General features: G+C 38.1%; 1 protein-coding gene across 4 annotated transcripts in view; it reads left to right on the top strand.

The window, feature by feature from the left end:
- Window positions 1–16,733, top strand: part of PDZRN4 (PDZ domain containing ring finger 4) — a 347,693-nt gene that overhangs the window by 203,399 nt on the left and 127,561 nt on the right. The window contains exon 1 of one of the 4 annotated variants that reach the window (XM_032877019.1): window positions 12,604–12,837. The exons of the other annotated variants lie outside the window; for them this stretch is intronic. Within the exon in view, the coding sequence (XP_032732910.1) occupies window positions 12,769–12,837 (69 nt within the window). The 5' untranslated portion in view covers window positions 12,604–12,768. Of the gene's footprint in view, window positions 1–12,603; window positions 12,838–16,733 lie in introns of those variants that run through there. 4 annotated transcript variants of the gene reach the window in all.

Here is a 16,733-nt window from a genome sequence, read left to right as displayed (position 1 = left end):
CTTCTATCTTCCAGTATCTTATTCCCTTCCATCGATGTTTCTTCCGATGTTCCTGAACTATTATATCCTGATTTCATTTGTTCAGTAACTCCTCTTTGCTAGTTAAAAATTGGCAACATAAGCTCAACTCTGTTTTTTATTGGTTTTTTGTTGTTTTGTACTTCTTAGCAGTAATAAAGTTAGATACATCTTTAAGCTTCATTCTACAAGGATAATTTTCCTCCAAATTTTGCTTAATCTGCATAATCCTGTCCCTCTTGATTTTTGCATATAACATTGTATATTATATGTATATAACTGACACGCTGCCTTGAAAGCTTGCCAGATTTCTAGTATTAGTTCTATACTCATGAGTCCCAGGATCAGTTTTAACTTTACGTTGCTATTGGACTCCCACCCCTTCAGCAGTTAGAAAGTTGCTATTAACATTCCTAGCTCTTAAGACTATGAAAGTTAGTAATTGTAAACTGGTCAAATCTTTCAGAAAGTGGTAAGAGTCTTTGGGAGCTGGGCTAGGAAAACATGGTCTTAATGAGAAACAATCATTTCACATAATCCCATCAACAGTGCCACGAGGCACAAGCTATTCCCTCCGTTTCACAAATGTGAAGCAAAGACTCAGAAAGTTGAGCATGGTTTTATAGCTCAAATTGTAGAGCTGGGACTTAACCTCATGACTTTCTGATTTTGAAGCCCATGTTGTTCCATTACTCTTTTCTGTGTTGAGTAGCTCCTCATGCTCTTTCTAGAAATTCCTATTCTCTAAACCACACTAAAACTATTCCATCCTGGGGCACCTGGGTGGCTCAGTGGGTTAAGCCTCTGCCTTCGGCTCAGGTCTGATCTTAGGGTCCTGGGATCGAGCCCCGCATCAGTCCCCATGCCTGCCCCTCTGCTTACTTGTGCTCTCTCTCTCTGTCAAATACATAAATAAATAAAATCTTTTAAAGAAACAAAAACAAAAACTATTCCATCCTGTGACTGGTTTCCTTCAGGCCCTATTTTTCTTTATTTAAAAATAATTCATCACTTGATTAAAAATCAGCTTAACCTACTTAGGCTATTTTTGTTTGCTACAGATTTGATGTTTTCACCCAATTAAGATGCAAAACCCCTCTGAACATCAGAACTTCTGAAATGGGCACAATTTTTGCTCCACGGGATCAAGAGCTCTATATGACCATAACATGCATATATACTCAGGCTGCTTATGTTAGATGGTCCTCCTGTTGAATCCAGCATGTTCTCCCTTCACTCAAAAACAAAACCAAACAAAATGAAATACTGCTTATCCTACGGTGAAACAAATGATCTGATGAAAATCTGAATGGCTTCTAAGAGAAACTTGACAATTTTTATACTTTTATTTCTGAATATTCATTTAATTATGCTAGGTAATGTCACTATATTTCTTTGCACAGAATTGCTTAAGAGGTCCCTAGCAGCCATCATGACCTGTTATTAAGCCCTGATGAGTTGAGCTCTTTCATGCTCACTCTATTTGTTTCAATACATGAATTCAGAGGTGTCCTCTTTGAGTCTTAGTCATGCTAAGTTATACTGAGGTAACAAAACAATTTTCAAATTCTTGGTGGCTTATGAAGTAAAGGTGCATCTCTCCTTCATGCAGAGTTGGATGCAAGTCTGAAAGCTCAGCTGAAGGACTTTCTCCAAGTAATGTCAGGGATCTAGGCTGTTGTTTTCATCTGACTCCACTGCAGTGATGTCTTTTGCTTACAGGCACTTGGTGGACACATACAATCCTTTCCCACTGGGTTTACACACCAGACTTATGGGTCTAGTCAGCCTAACAAGGAAGGAGGCTTACATATAGCTGGGTGACAAACAGTTTTAGGAATTCCAAGCTGTAACCACAGTTTCTTAGGTTCACCCTCCATTACTACCCCTTTGCTACCGTAAGCTTTATGACCTCAGTTCCCCTAAGTGCTTTGTCATCACTACTCACTGCTTTTTGTGAAACAGATTCCAGATGGCAAAGCTAAGCTCCAGACAGGTTGAACTTGGTGTCTAGAGATACTGAAAATCAAAGAAGAATCATATCTTTTAGAAGTGTAGATGGATTTACACCTTTACTCAGATCAATTATGGTGCATTAAAGAAAGTCGTCTCATTAACAAAGAATCCAGTAGGCAGTCACTTAATTCTCTCTGCCTGGCACCAACACCTGAAACTTGGGCCACTCACTGTCCCACTAGGGATATTGGATTCTTCATGCTCAGTCGCATACCTGATCCCAGAAGCTAAAAATCAGCCTCCCCACAGGTCCAGTAAAAATTTGCTCACCGGTACAGCTTCTATGTAAAACATGTCAGGTGAACTGCAGAAGGAGACAATGACTCTGATCCAATCCTGACCCTACCACAAATTCCATTCATGGGACACAGGACTAAAGACACTGTACTATATGAAATGGGTCCTTCTGCCTTACTTCCTGAGAGAAGTAGTATATCTTTTCAGAAAAGGCAGAATCTTAGAGTTAAGCCCATTTCCATTTAAATCTCAACTTTGCCCCTTAGCTATGACAGAAATTGATCCAGTTGCATAGTATCCTGAGCCTGAGTTTCCATGTATGTGAAAAAGCCACATAGAGTTCATAAAACTGTGTGAGACTTACAGCACTTTTGATGTACTATGTGCTTTGTAAATGTTACTTCCCTTCTAAAATGAGTAACAAACACCCAGGGATCTTGATAATTGTATAAGTAACCATATCAGAAATTTAACTGATGGGAGGAGTGTTGGGTTTGATATATTACATCTCGATTTGGAGGAGAGAAAGTGATGAATTTCTGTAGATTTTCAGTGGATTATTTGAAAATGCAGTCTCAGGCCTCAGCCCCTCATTTGCTGGCTCAGAAGCTGTGGGAACAGGGTCTATCCATGTGTAACTTGAAAACGAGCTTCCTGAATGATTCAGATGCACACGCCTAGTTAAGTACCACTCTCAAGGCTGGCCCAGGGCCTGATACATAGGAGTTGCTCAACACACGTTGATGGAACTCAGGGGGTCACCATCTTGGCCCAGTTCCTACCTCTTATAACCATTAAATTTCTTTTTGCACCTTCTCCCTGCAAGTACCTATGATATCAACTATTGTTTATCTTAGAGGACCCCAGCCCTTACCAGAGAATACATGATGTTTCAAAGTGTCCAGCCATTTGCAGAAATGTAGACAAAACAGCCATATAGCTACCTGCTTTTTAAAATATCTTCACGACAACAGAATTTAGACACTTCAGCAATGCTATATTGTAAGCTGTAATAATACCAGTTAATAGTTGTTAAACGTCTACATGGAGCAGGCTCCAGGGAAAGCGCATGTTCTCAAAATCCCTCTGTGGTAGGTACTGTGACTATCCCAGTTTCACAGTGAGAAAATGGAAGCACACAAAGGATGTGTAACGTGTTCAAGTTGATATGGAAAATTTTTTAGAGTGACGTTCAAAGACACTCCTAGGTGACTTCAAAGTCAAAAATAACTCAGGGGCTCATGCTGATGATTGTGGTGTCCTAGATCAGAATTTGTATATTGTCAGGCATTCTGTATTATTAGTTCACAGAAACGGATTGATGTGATACAAACATATTGACTTGTAGTGCCAGTGTTTCAGACAACCACATTAGGGCCATTTCTGTGATAGAAAAACGTGGCAATGGAATGGGGAAGATCTGGAGACACCAAGACCACAATAGTTAAGTGATTTTCTAGGACCCTGAAGGTGGCAAAAAACTTCAGACCTTGAGCAGTGTGTTAAAATATGTCATCTCTTTGCTTGCTGTCCACTTACCTGTCTTATTTATCCTTATATTTACTTGGTTATATATGCATATAAATAAGTATGTAAGGAAAGAATAGATAATCCAGGCCCTAGAATATCCAAGAAGGATGAGACAGTTATCACTCCCTATCCTACCACCCTGTGTAAATTCCCTGCATAACCCCTATTATTTCCTGGATAGTTTATACAACAATGATCTATTTATTTACTGCTTTCTCTCACCTAAGTTTTCTCCATGAGATCTGGGACTTGATGTATCTTGAATGTCATCATATTGACCAAATAGGTGAGTGAAGTCCAAAGATGAGGGAGGAATGATCATGTATCATAATATCAGATAGAAAAGTAGAGTCTGGAGACTGTTAAGATCAAAAGAGAAAGAAATAGGGGTGCGTGGCTGGCTCTGTCAACAGAGCATGTGACACTTGTTGGGGTTGTGAGTTCGAGGCCCATGTTGGGTGTTGAGATTACTTAAAACCCTTGAGAGAAAAAGAGAGAGAGAGAAAGAGAGAAATATTCCAAAAGACATAAAAAGTGGTGCTAGAAGAATTGTGATCTCTGCACCGAGAGCAGGAATACTCTGTTTTATGTTCTCTTTTGCAAATGTGTATGTCTGTGTGTCTCTGTGTTGGAGAGAGACAAAGACAGAGAGAGAGAGGTAATAGCCTAGGGGCCAGGAAAATGGTCTTATAAATGTGTGTTTGTAGACAGAGTAAAGCAAGAACCCAACAGTTGCTTCCTTATACTATTCTAAATGCTAAATATTCATGAGTGAATGAAGGATAAATCAGAGAATAAACAGTAACCTAACACAGGAGAGTGGTCTGGGAAGGGAAAAAGGAGAGATTGAGCAATTCCAAATGACTGTGCTTGGTCATTAGATGGAAGGGAAGAGGCAAGGCAGACTTGAGTTCCTGGGGCTAGTCAGCCCAGTCTTTGATAGGGAGCACATGTAGAGCAGTCTTGGTGGAAGAGCATTATGACTTAAGTTTTGGTAAGTTGCCTTTAATGTGCTATGCCTAGCCCACATGTTAATGTAGTAGTCCATGAATAAGTAGGTCTGAAGCTTAGGAGAAAAATGAAATCTAGAGATTTAAATTTGGGAGTCATCAGCTAATCTATACCTTCACCTTTCTCAAAATCTCCAAATTTCCCTGTCTTATGTAACTGTTGATGATTATTCCTTAGTATGGAGATATGACTGTCCTACTACCAATGCATATATTTCCTCCTATAACAAATATTAAGAAAGAAAAATATTCTACAGTTATCGGTACATATTCAGTGCTGCGAAACCCCATCACCAGTGGAGTGGAGTAAAGTTATGAAATTGCTTAGATTTATTCAATCTATTTTATGCAGCCATGCTTGAGGACACAACTTGGAACCTGGGAGTTAATTTTAGACTCGCTCCTTGTCCTCAGGGAAATTCTTACATCTCACTGTGCTTCAGGCATCACCAGAATGCCTTCTTCTAGCCATCTAGGAATTTGTCATCATGATGACTATCTCCGAGTGACAGGCAATAAAAAAGACTGTTTATACAGTGGATCCAGACCACTTGGTTTAAGTCCTGGTTCCTCAATTTACTACTCATGTAACCCATCTACAACCCATGTTAGGAGGAGACATTGATATTACCTACCCCAGAGGGTTGATATGAAGACTCAATTACGTTAATAATGTATGGTGCTAGAACAATGCCTGGTATAGAAAATACTAAATAAGTGTTAGCTCTTATTTTCAAAAATATTTGGGAATTGTCATCATGCTCTACTCATAGTACCATTTAATAAATACTGGCTAAACATTTTTTTTAAAGATTTTATTTATCTATTTGTCAGAGAGAGAGCACACAAGTAGGGAGAGTGGCAGGCAGAGGGAGAAGCAGACTCCCTGACAAGCAGGGAGCCTGATGCAGGACTTGATCCCAGGACCCTGGGATCATGACCTGAGTCCAAGGCAGATGCTTAACCGACTGAGCCACCCAGGCACCTCTACTGATCATTTTCTAGACTACTTTTGTAGAACTGAAAATGGTGATGGTTTTGTTCTGAGGAAACCCTAAATACTACCTGTGATGTGGCTGAATAGTGTGACATTACCAAAATATGATGTATGTGTATGGCCAGTTGGCCTATAAATGACCAAATCAAGAAAGGTATTATTCTGGGCTAGATTACTAGTCATTAAAGTTCCTCAAAGAAATAAGATGGAACTACCTACTTCCTATGAATCTTGCTTCAAATGCTATCATTGATTTCTTGCACATTTATGTCCACATTATTTATACATTATCCATTAAAGTAAATAAAAAGAACATCGGGATTATTACTCTGAATATATTACATTACATTCTTTACACAGAGTGTGTGTGTGTATCCCATTTACATACATAATGGGTACTTCTGTGCTGACATCTTTTACATAAAGGGTTGGGAAACAAAAAACCTTTGAGGAGCTCTTGAATGACCAACACAAGTAAATACTAGCAAATGATGTGGATGGAATAGGACTATAAAGTTTCAACCAAGTGAATTTCAAATAATGTAATAGGGATTTATTATGGCTGAAAAACTATAAAGAGATAACCTAGAAGTCTACAGGAGTTAATCATCATTACCATTATCATACTACTTGTGTGATTACTAGTATCCAGTATGTTATTGCGCATGTATGATGTGTCAGATGTACCTGACACATAAGATCATCATAATAACTGTATCACTTGCAGTAATTATTTGGCAAGTACCATTATATCCTCATTTTAAAGATGAGAAACCAAGAAACAGGGAAGATAAACAAAAATAATAACTTGCCCCATATCACATAGATAGAAACTAGGGGAAGTGGAACTTCCAGGGCAGACTGCCCCTAGAACCCAGGCTGAACAGCACACCAATATGGACAAAATACTTCAGAGTTTATGAATCTCTTCTTCTGGATTCTATTGCATTTCATCTTCAGAATCAGCATGCAAGGTGTGTATTATGTCTGTGCAAAGCCATACAGACAACAGTGACAGGTCTCAAATGGAAACCCTAGTCATCTTCCTTGACATCCATACCTTTTCTTTCTATGGGAGTCTCATCGACTGACTTGACAATTCCTAGGAGTTTATAAGTGGGCAAAGTACTTTCAGTTCTGCAAGCCACAATTGTAGATGCAAAATCAACAAGGTTAAGTAGTGAGAACAATGTGAAAAGGATGCTGGATTATACACTGAAATGTTGAGCTATAACCAAGTAAGTGGATGACACGTGGACACTATAAGTGGGAGCGTTTTTGTAAAATCATGAGAGTAGTTGATATTGCACATTGTTATGAATAAACACTGGATGAAATCAAAGGGCAAAGGCTCTAGGTCTCCTGGCATTGGCAATTTCAACATCTAATCATTTCTTTATTAAAAACAAAGGATAATATCGGACATATTTACCTCAGAGACACTGTGAAAATCAAATAAAAGGATGTCATTCGAGACACCTGGAAATCCTGTACTACCAAGCAAATGATCAGTGCCCAATAAGTTATCATGTATATTCAATAAATTCATTCATATGTGGGACAGAATAGAACTTTAAAGGTGCATATAAAATATATGCATAAATGTGCAAATAAGTGATAAAACACATGTGATCATACCTCATTTATTTGCATACCTGTCAGAGAAATTTTTACTTCATAAACTCTCAATTTGATGTGTCTAGAATTAAACCAAGTTAAATATCTTATGCTTATGGTTCTTCAGTCCTTTGACTTAATATTCTTGAAGCAGCCCTACTGGAGAAAAAACTTTACCTAGCAATGAGGTATAGAAACACAAACGCAAAATTATGTCACTTTGCCAGAATCAGGTCTGTTTAATCTCCCAGTCACATCCATTCACTCAATAGTCCTCTACTGAAGACCTTCAACATGAGCAGCATCACGCTAGGAGTTCTGGGAGGTCAAAGGACAATTGACCACTTCATCCCAGTTTGTCCTGGACTTACGGTCCTACTGCCCTCACAGGTCTTGTAGTCTACCCTGAGGGGTAAATCATCTACATAAAAATGATATGAAGTAGAAAATGATGCGTAGCTCGAGATGGGTGTGGATAAAATCCACTGAGGGTTTAGAAGTTCAGTAGTGAAGAGATCACTTCTCCAAATTCATGAGGCCAGGGAGGAAAGAACATTTCAGCTGGACCACAGAATGATTTCTACAGCATGAGGTGCACTCTGTAGCAAAGGTAGGAAGACGGGGAAATTTACACAGCCGTTCAGCTTTGCTGGAGCTTGAAAACAGAAGCATGCACTCAAGTGACCCATTTGCCCATGGCTGAGGGGCTCTGGGATATAGAATTTGGAGAGCTAAAACCATAAGAGTCCTGGGCAAACTGGGATAGGTTGGTCATCCCTAGTGTGCACTCCAGTACAGTGCCCAGTGATCCATTATCAAGGTGTATTAGTAAGGGAAGGTATTTAGCTGTGACCTATTAAAAAAAGTCAAAAGTTTAATTTGATAAAGTTTAATTTTAGTTTAGTTATTTATCTAAATCATAATAAAGTGTTTTTTTTAAACCAGAAATAATCATTTCCCTTCTTTTAGACTAGATCTTCTTAAAAGTCTCTCTCTCATTCTCGCTCTCTTTCTCCTCACTGCTTTGAAATACTATATTCTCCGTGTCCTTGGTCATCAGAATCAAGGAAGGGTGCATTGATGTGGCTCTAACTTCCTCTGCAAGAGAGAGAGCTCAGCAACTTAGCTATTGAATTCCACCACAGAATTTGTCCTTGGAGAACTGAGTTCAGATCTGTTTACTCAGTCTGACCTTGGGTAAGTCGCTGTGTCTCTGAGCCTCCAGCTCTTCATCTTTGTGATTGCATATAAGATACTAAACCTTAGAAAATGTTAAGCAGCTAAGTGCCGACTCAGAAGTACCCAAGCATCCTCTAAAAAGAAGGCAGGATTTTTATCACTCAAAATGATGTACATACCAAAAAATGTAGTTTAGTAATGCCTTTTTTAAAATGTCATTAAAGTTTCCTTTAATCTGTAGACTTCCTCTCCATCATATCTCTCTTTCTCTCTCCCTCTCCCTCTAAGAAACGGGAATATGTATCTATCTATGTCAGGTTACTCGCAGCCTGGATTTGGCTGATCACATCTCCATGGTAAAGTTTAATATTCTTCCCTGTTCTCTGAATTCCCTCTAATTTGCTCACTTTTGGAAATGCTCTTTCAAGAGTGGTCTCATTTTCTTCTGTCAGATTATGTGCGTGTCTGTGTGTGTGTGTGTGTGATGTTAGCAGCCATTAATTCTCAGTACCTAGATCCATTAATTAAGGATTTCCGGCATGAGCATGTTCTATCATTCTTTCTTCATTTATTCAGTGGAATAATTCTATAAGGAGAAACTCCCTCTCATCTACTCTAGTTAATTCAGCGTTACCATTTATGTAGGAGAAGCAGGATAAATTCTGTATTCCTTCCTTTCAGCTACCTCGGTTTAACCCTCTTATATGCCAGTATAGATCTTAACGATAGTATGTCCACTTTTGCAAGCCATTGCACTTTGGGAGAATAAACTAACACAAATTAAAAGCAATAAAAATAAATAAGTATATTTTGAAATACATACGCAACAAATGTTTTTGCACTTTGGAGAGTATTTTTGCATGGGTACTCGGAAAGATAGTCTTCTATTCTCTGCTTACTTTTATTTTTATTTATTTTTTTCAGCATTTAATTTAATTTAGTTATTTGTTTATTTTTTAAGTTGGCTCCACACCCAACACAGGGCTTGAACTCACGACCCTGGGACCAAGACCCAAGATCAAGAGGTGGATGCTCCCCTGTCTGAGTTACCCAGGCACCCCTCAGCTTATTTTTAAACCATATTATCCCACATTATTACTATCCACCACAGACAGTATCTAATCCATTTGTATTTTTAAGACATTGTTTTTTTTTCTTTTTCTTTTTTTTTTAAAGATTTTATTTATTTATTTGACAAACAGAGATCACAAGCAGGCAGAGAGGCAGGCAGAGAGAGAGGCAGAAGCAGTCTCCCTGCTGAGCAGAGAGCCTGATGCGGGGCTCAATCCCAGAACCCTGGGATCATGACCCGAGTCGAAGGCAGAGGATTTAATCCACTGAGCTGCCCAGGCACCCCATTTTTTCTTTTTTTTAAATTTAATTTAATTTTATTTTATTTCAATATTCCAAAATTCATTGGATTAACTCATTTGCCCCTATCTACTCCAGACGTTACGTTCCAACACAAGATTCTGCAGGTTAGTCACTGGAACTTCTAAAGCCTTGTATTCTAATGAAATTTAGAGAACTTTGGAATATGTGTTCCCTTTTTCTAAATACCCTTCAGTTCAATGGAATGAGCCCATTAGTAGCAGAAGATGGAATCCTTCCAGAGTATATGGGCCATGGGCAGCATTTGACAAATGATTAGAGAAGCTGCCCTTGCTTCCTGAAATAGAAACAAAAGAACAGGGGCACTAGTAATGAACAGACACAAACAGCCAAGACAAATGGAGGAATGAATAACTTCAGTTTGAAATTGCTGACTTCAGTGGAATGCTCATTCTTTACTTTCTAATGACTAAGAAAATATTTTTGAAAGTTATAATTGTTCTTTTTTTCTTTAAAAGCTAACTACAAAATATTCTGAGAAGAAAGCTCCAATAAGCAGCAATAGTTTTAATAATTAGGTTTCCTACTTAGCTTTCAAAACCTGTCTCATAAAGAAGTTTTATAAGTAGAGGAAGCAGACACTTTCATTGATGGATGACTGAACCATCCTTGCCTTACTGCATTCTAATTTCTTGTAAAGTACAGAATTTCAACATCTGGAGATCATTAACTCTTTCACTTCAGCAGTTCAGAATCCTTCCAAAAAAAAAGGCAATGCTCACTTTAAGGATGTCGACTCCAGCATAAAAACACTTCCTTGGAAGTGGCGCTAGAGACTCAGAGAAAATTAACATTTTTTTAAAGCATCAAATATGTATATTTTACCACTGCACCTACAGAAGATCGTTCCCGCTCATCCCCAGCGTTGATTCCCATAAAAGGTCTTTTCAGACACTTTCTTGAAAATATTTCTTTCCATGATGGAATCAAAATAATTAATAGCTACTACAAGTGGTTTCGAATTTGCAGGAAGTCCTGGTGAACTTTGGTCACGAGCAGTATTCCCTATTATGATGCCACTTTCATGTAGGTCTCTCAGCTTGGCTTTCGTCCAGGCTGTTAGGTGAAATTAGGCCCAGAAAATCGGATTATTACATCCCAAGGGAAACGGCCGATAAGCAGCAGATGATTGCTCATCTCTTTGTGACTTGCTGGTGTTGAAGTGTTACTAGTTGCAAAGCCAATTTGTTAACAATTAGTACTCATTAGAATCATTTCCTGTTATCGATTCTAAACATTTGACAAAGCGCTTTTAGGAAATTGGACCCCAAAAAGTGGCTCTACATAAGTGATGAACAATTAAAAATCTTGAAGATCCAATGTGATTCCAAACCACAGTCATCAGTTTCCAAGTAATTATTTTTGCTTTGGAACCCACCTGCTATCCTGTCCAGTTTAAGGGTGTGCTGGAACAAGGACATACTTCTTAATTAGCAGAGGTTGTGGTTAAGTCAGAATAGGAACAAAAGGAATTTTCTTTTATTATCTGCTTTAGCTGTTTGTACTATATCTATAAAGGATAAAAATTGCCAGCTTGCAATACAATATATGTATTTGTGAGAGTGTGAAATTAAATGCATTACTTCTATTATCTAAACATCTAAGCTGAGTTTTTAAGTCTGTGTTCACCTTTGTACATTATGAACTCTAAATATAGAATCATAAATGGAGTCATTGTGCATTACATTAGAATTTTAAATATTGCCAATGTCAGCTCTCTGAAATATTATATATGACTTTAATAAAATTAGCATAAATACTATAAGCATTTGAAATTTTTCTCAGAAAAGGCATTCTATTTATCTAATTTTTAAATATAGACCCACATGCACTATAGTGCTGCAAATTCATATTCAATAAATATGCCCTTATTATCTAATTAAAATATTTATTAGCTGTACAAGTATCATCTCTTCATACTCGCCTAAACGTTCTTTATTTAGATTAAGAAAATATGTTTTATTTCCTCTCTGGTAGGTAATGGTCTTTACACATGAACTATTCAGTGTTTTTTATAGGATCAGAATTAAAACTGAATGATAGCCCCCATCTTCTGTTCCTTTCCCACATCACTCCCCAAATTCTCCTTTGCGTCTGCATTTATTTTGTAAATTTAAATAATTGCTCCCATTCGTCTTCCCCTAGACTCACTAACACTGAAAATATTTCTTCTAATTGTTGCAAAACATGGAGATGTGAACCAAGTATATTTCTGTTTCTGAATTTCTTATTCCCATATTAAAACCTTACATCAACAGAGAAATTAAGTGTATGTTCCTTTTTGAAATGCCCTATGCTCACCCCCTCTATCCTTAATAAACAGAGATGGTATTGACACAAGTGAATTTTGTTTAACCACACTACATTTGCTTCTTAATTAGTGAATATTCATCTGTCATCAGCAGCAGCTATGACACCCCTCCCTGCTAACATGTTCTGTCATAAATAATCAATGAGGCACTATTAATATTCATGAGCTGGAATCTGTGTAGTCATGTGCACTGATGCAGAGACAGGGGGAGTGTTGCCATGAACTGACTGGAAACTCTGTGTGTGTATCCGTGAGTGCAAGATACTTAGGGAACGCGAAGAGCATGCTGCCACACACCAGCCTGGCTTGTGCTTCCAGCTAACAGCGGTTTGTCTGTGTTTCTGGGCTGAAGTGACTGATGAAAAACAGTAGTCAAGTCTGGAGGGTGATTCCCTTTCAGTTCACTTGCCTTTCAGGTCTGGGGAAATTAGAAGATTTGCTCTCTCCCTCTGCTTCTTAGAATGGGCTGCAATTTGTGCACTTTTCAGAAAAGAGAGGAACACTACAAACTGCTATATGAAGTTTCCCAGGTGAGTGCAGGGTCTGATGCCAGCACCTCAGCAGCCAGGCTTTGTGTTTGTCTGGAAAGATGGTAAATGAATTGTGGCGAGCTTTATTTTTTTTTTTTTTTTCTTTCAGTAGATTTCAGAATTGAGAGCAGACTTGCTGGTTGGGGGCTTTTTATTTTGGTTTTGGGTGGCCGTTTTCGGGTTTCCTTGCCACTCCCCCTTCAGATGACTTCCTGTGGGATTCTTTTTAACATTTTTTGTATCTCCTGCCAAGATGTCAGTCAAGTCAAAGGAGTAACACTGTAATATTTTGAGACACCTCTTTCATTTTGGAATAGTGTTGACATTTGAAAATCAAGTGTATCGTGGCTCCATTAACGTTGGGATTTTATAGGTCTGTGATCTCAGTTATTTTGAATAGACAGGAAAAGTTTCTTGCCAAATCTTGTTAGCCAGAGGAATTATTTGATTAATTAGGAATTTTTGCTTTGGGTTAAGAGGATCACCTGGTATATTTGTATTATATGAGAAAAAAATATGTATATGTCTTGGCTTAAAAAGGAGATAAAGGGATTTTCTTATCACTTGTTCTTAGGTCCTTTTTATTTTTTATTTTTTTGTCTCTCTGGTGCTAGACATTAATTTCAGGAGCTTATTACAATATGTTTTTGTCTTAGGGAGAATGTGAAAATTCAGTTGTCCTTTAATGTATATCTGAGGGTTTTTCAGAATAAAAATAAGAAAAACTATATCCCTAGCCTTCATAGTTTTCATAGGATTCTGTTAATTCACCATTTTATTTAAGCGGGTTTCCCTGGGGTGCATGCTGAAGTCCAGATTTGTTGTTTGGCAAAATAAAGTTTATTCCTTCCTTTTTGCAGTTTGTCCCAGATGTGAGACACTGCTACTTTTGTTCTTAGACAATATTGCTGATGAAAGACAATGTTTGGGATGTTGGTGGTCTGTGGGCACAGCAGTAGCCAAGTGCCCACTGCCTACTGGTTCCCTCAGATTTCCCCCTGACGTGATTCATTTCACAGTGGGCTAATTACAAAGTGGATTTGCTACACATGAAACAGCCTCCTCAGTTGCAATGTTAATGCACATTTTCATGGTAATGTGATCAGAGGCTCATTAGCCAGTTTCCAAAATGATCCTCTGCATTAATTAAATATAAAAATGACTCCTTTATCACCGTAGAGAGGAAAAAGAAGATTAACATTGTTAATTACACTAGGGGCAATACCTTTTGCTTTATTTTTTCCCTACAAACTTGCAAGGATGGGCTAACATAATATTCATTTCCTAGATAAGCTCTCATCCACTTTGACTCATGAAAACAGTCTCTAGGTGGAACACTTTCCTTTAGTTTGGTTTGTTGGGAGTTTGAGTTCTAGTGTTGATTTTCTTTGGGTGGTAGGAGAGCAGGGGAGTGGTTAATCAATCTATTCTTTTTTCCCCTGAATTACTAAATTGATATAAAAGTATAATATGGTGGACGTCGTAGGTGACCTCCTTCCTGATTATGCCTAGGTTAAGCTGTTTGCATTCTACTAAGAAATCAAGCAGGCTTGCTGCAACCAGGAAGGACTACTGTATTTGTTAAGGAGTGAGAGTCTTTGTTGTGGATTTTTAAAATGCTTGTCTGCGACTTTTGCCTCTAAGTGCTTCCTAAATCTTGAGAAAATAGATAAGCTGTACTCTTTATTGCCTCCACCTGTACTCCTCCATATATTTATTTTATTTTCTCTACTCCTGAGTTGCAGTACTTATGATCTTTAATAAAGGGGGCGAAAAATGAAGAATTAGCTTCCATTTAACTGGCTTTTATTAGATAACTTAAAACCCCAGCTTAAAGGTCTTGGATGTGTTTTCCAGGGGGAGCCCTCCTACAGTTCGTCCCCAGCTTTGCGTTCTATTTTATTGAGTTAATGGAATAGATAAGATATCAAAGGAAACCGGTGATAGGCTCATATAATATACCCTGGAGCCCCGTGTGGTGCTGCAAACTAGTTTCTATTTTTATTTGGAGGAGAGGCAGCTCAGAGCACACATCAAAGTGAGTATGTTCTTAACCAGGTGTTCGGGAGGGCACACCGCTGCCCCCATAAGAGGGGACACTATTTACAAAAGTGACTTGAGATTAGAAGCCTGAGTATTTCTAGCTGGTATATTAAGATGAATTAGCTCACACAAACATTAACACCTGATTCTCCACATCATATTTATTTATAGACTTATAATCCTCAGGTCACCTACCTTCTTGCTTCCTTTGTTATTATTTCTTAAAAGCAAAGGCAAATTAAAGTTTACCAGGACACATGAAGAAGGTTAATGTTGAATCCTAAACACATGGCCAAGAACAAAATATGTATTTCTCTGTAATGGAATCACCATGAGATTGAACTTTTTCACATTTTCTTTCTATATTTAGCGATCTGATAACATGGGCCACATAGAATACAGTTTCAGGTTTATAACCGTAGTAAACAAAAGCAAATGTGGGCTCACTGAGGAGTCTAGAGAAATGATCAGAATGCTGTGCTTAGGTGTGAAATGAGGTCAAGTTTGTATTTTTTTGATAATTTTTGCTCCTGTAGAGGAGCAGAGATTTTCAGTTGGCAGAGGAGAGGGAGTGTCGTTTCAAGAAAATTATTTTCAGTTGGAGTTGGGCCAATCAGGCTCCAGCATGAACACAGATGGAAGAATCTAGAGTTTGGGTAGATCCAGTAATCCCACCAAGCAGTTTTCATGCATCTTTATGCGTCTATTAACTTCTATATGTGCCTAGGACATAATTGTTGTCTACCATGATTTTTTTTTCCAAAATAGGTTATTTATTAACCTCTAAAGAATTAATAAATGAGTAATTTGAACAGTGCCCTTCTGTGGACATGAACCAAATTACCTGTTTCCTATTAATCTGATTAAACAGCCCTCCTGGACCAAGAGAGCTTCAATAGCTTGTCAGTCATTCCTGAGCTACTGACAGATTTATTTCTAAGTGAGGTTGGAGGATAATACCTAAATCTATTGACTTCTTAGTTTGATTTTTCATACATGAACCAAATGAAACTTTTTGAGTGGCTAAATAATAGAAATTATCAATGGGGTGTTAACCGCTGTTGAATAACCTGTTCAATTGTGGGCAAATATTTAAAAGCTCATACTGTTAACACAGAACTGTTTATAAGATTTCATTAAGATCTTCTAATGTGGTATGTAAGATTCTCCTCTTACTCACTTGGCAAATTAGAGAAAAGAAATCATTTTCGGTCTCACGAAAAGCCCAAGGAGAATGGCGCTAGCTGTCCGGGCTGTGTCCTCGTCTGAGTGGACACTGTTGCATGACACCGAGGTGACTGATACATTTGACTATTGTGGCACAGCTCAAAGGTCTCCCCACAGCCTGCATCCATGAATTTGCAACATGAACTGAAACAGACCCTGCACTGAAAGTAACAACAATGACAATATTGACAGAGGCTGATAGTGTGCCTCTACTATATTCTAAGAACTGTGCTAAGCACTTTTTCCTAAGCTTTGTCTTATTTTATCTTCACAGAAAACCCAATAGGGAGTTATAGGATCGCTTCCCATAATTTTTTAAATATGTGGAAGTTTCCTTTACCGTATAATGACTTCCTTAAATCTCTCTTTTCTGTGACTGTCCTGTATCTCAGAAATGTCTCTTGTCACATGCTATGTAAACACAACTCGTAAGGTCATAACCACTTTTCCCAAAATTCATCCTTGCCCCCACATTCCTTAACACACAGTGAAGTTCTCACTGTCCTTGCCATCACTAAAGCACAAAAACACCAAATTAAAATGGGTACTTCTGTCTTCTTGATCCACACAGTGACTTTCTCATTCTTTTACTTTTACACATTCCCCAGTATCACTTCCAGCCTTCC

The sequence above is a fragment of the Lontra canadensis genome, unplaced genomic scaffold (genome assembly GCF_010015895.1).
Source record: "Lontra canadensis isolate GAN:19392208 unplaced genomic scaffold, GSC_riverotter_1.0 scaffold59, whole genome shotgun sequence".
Classification (NCBI taxonomy): Eukaryota; Metazoa; Chordata; class Mammalia; order Carnivora; family Mustelidae; genus Lontra; species Lontra canadensis.
Note: the sequence above shows the minus strand (reverse complement) of the source record. Positions and strands in the feature narration are given on the sequence as shown.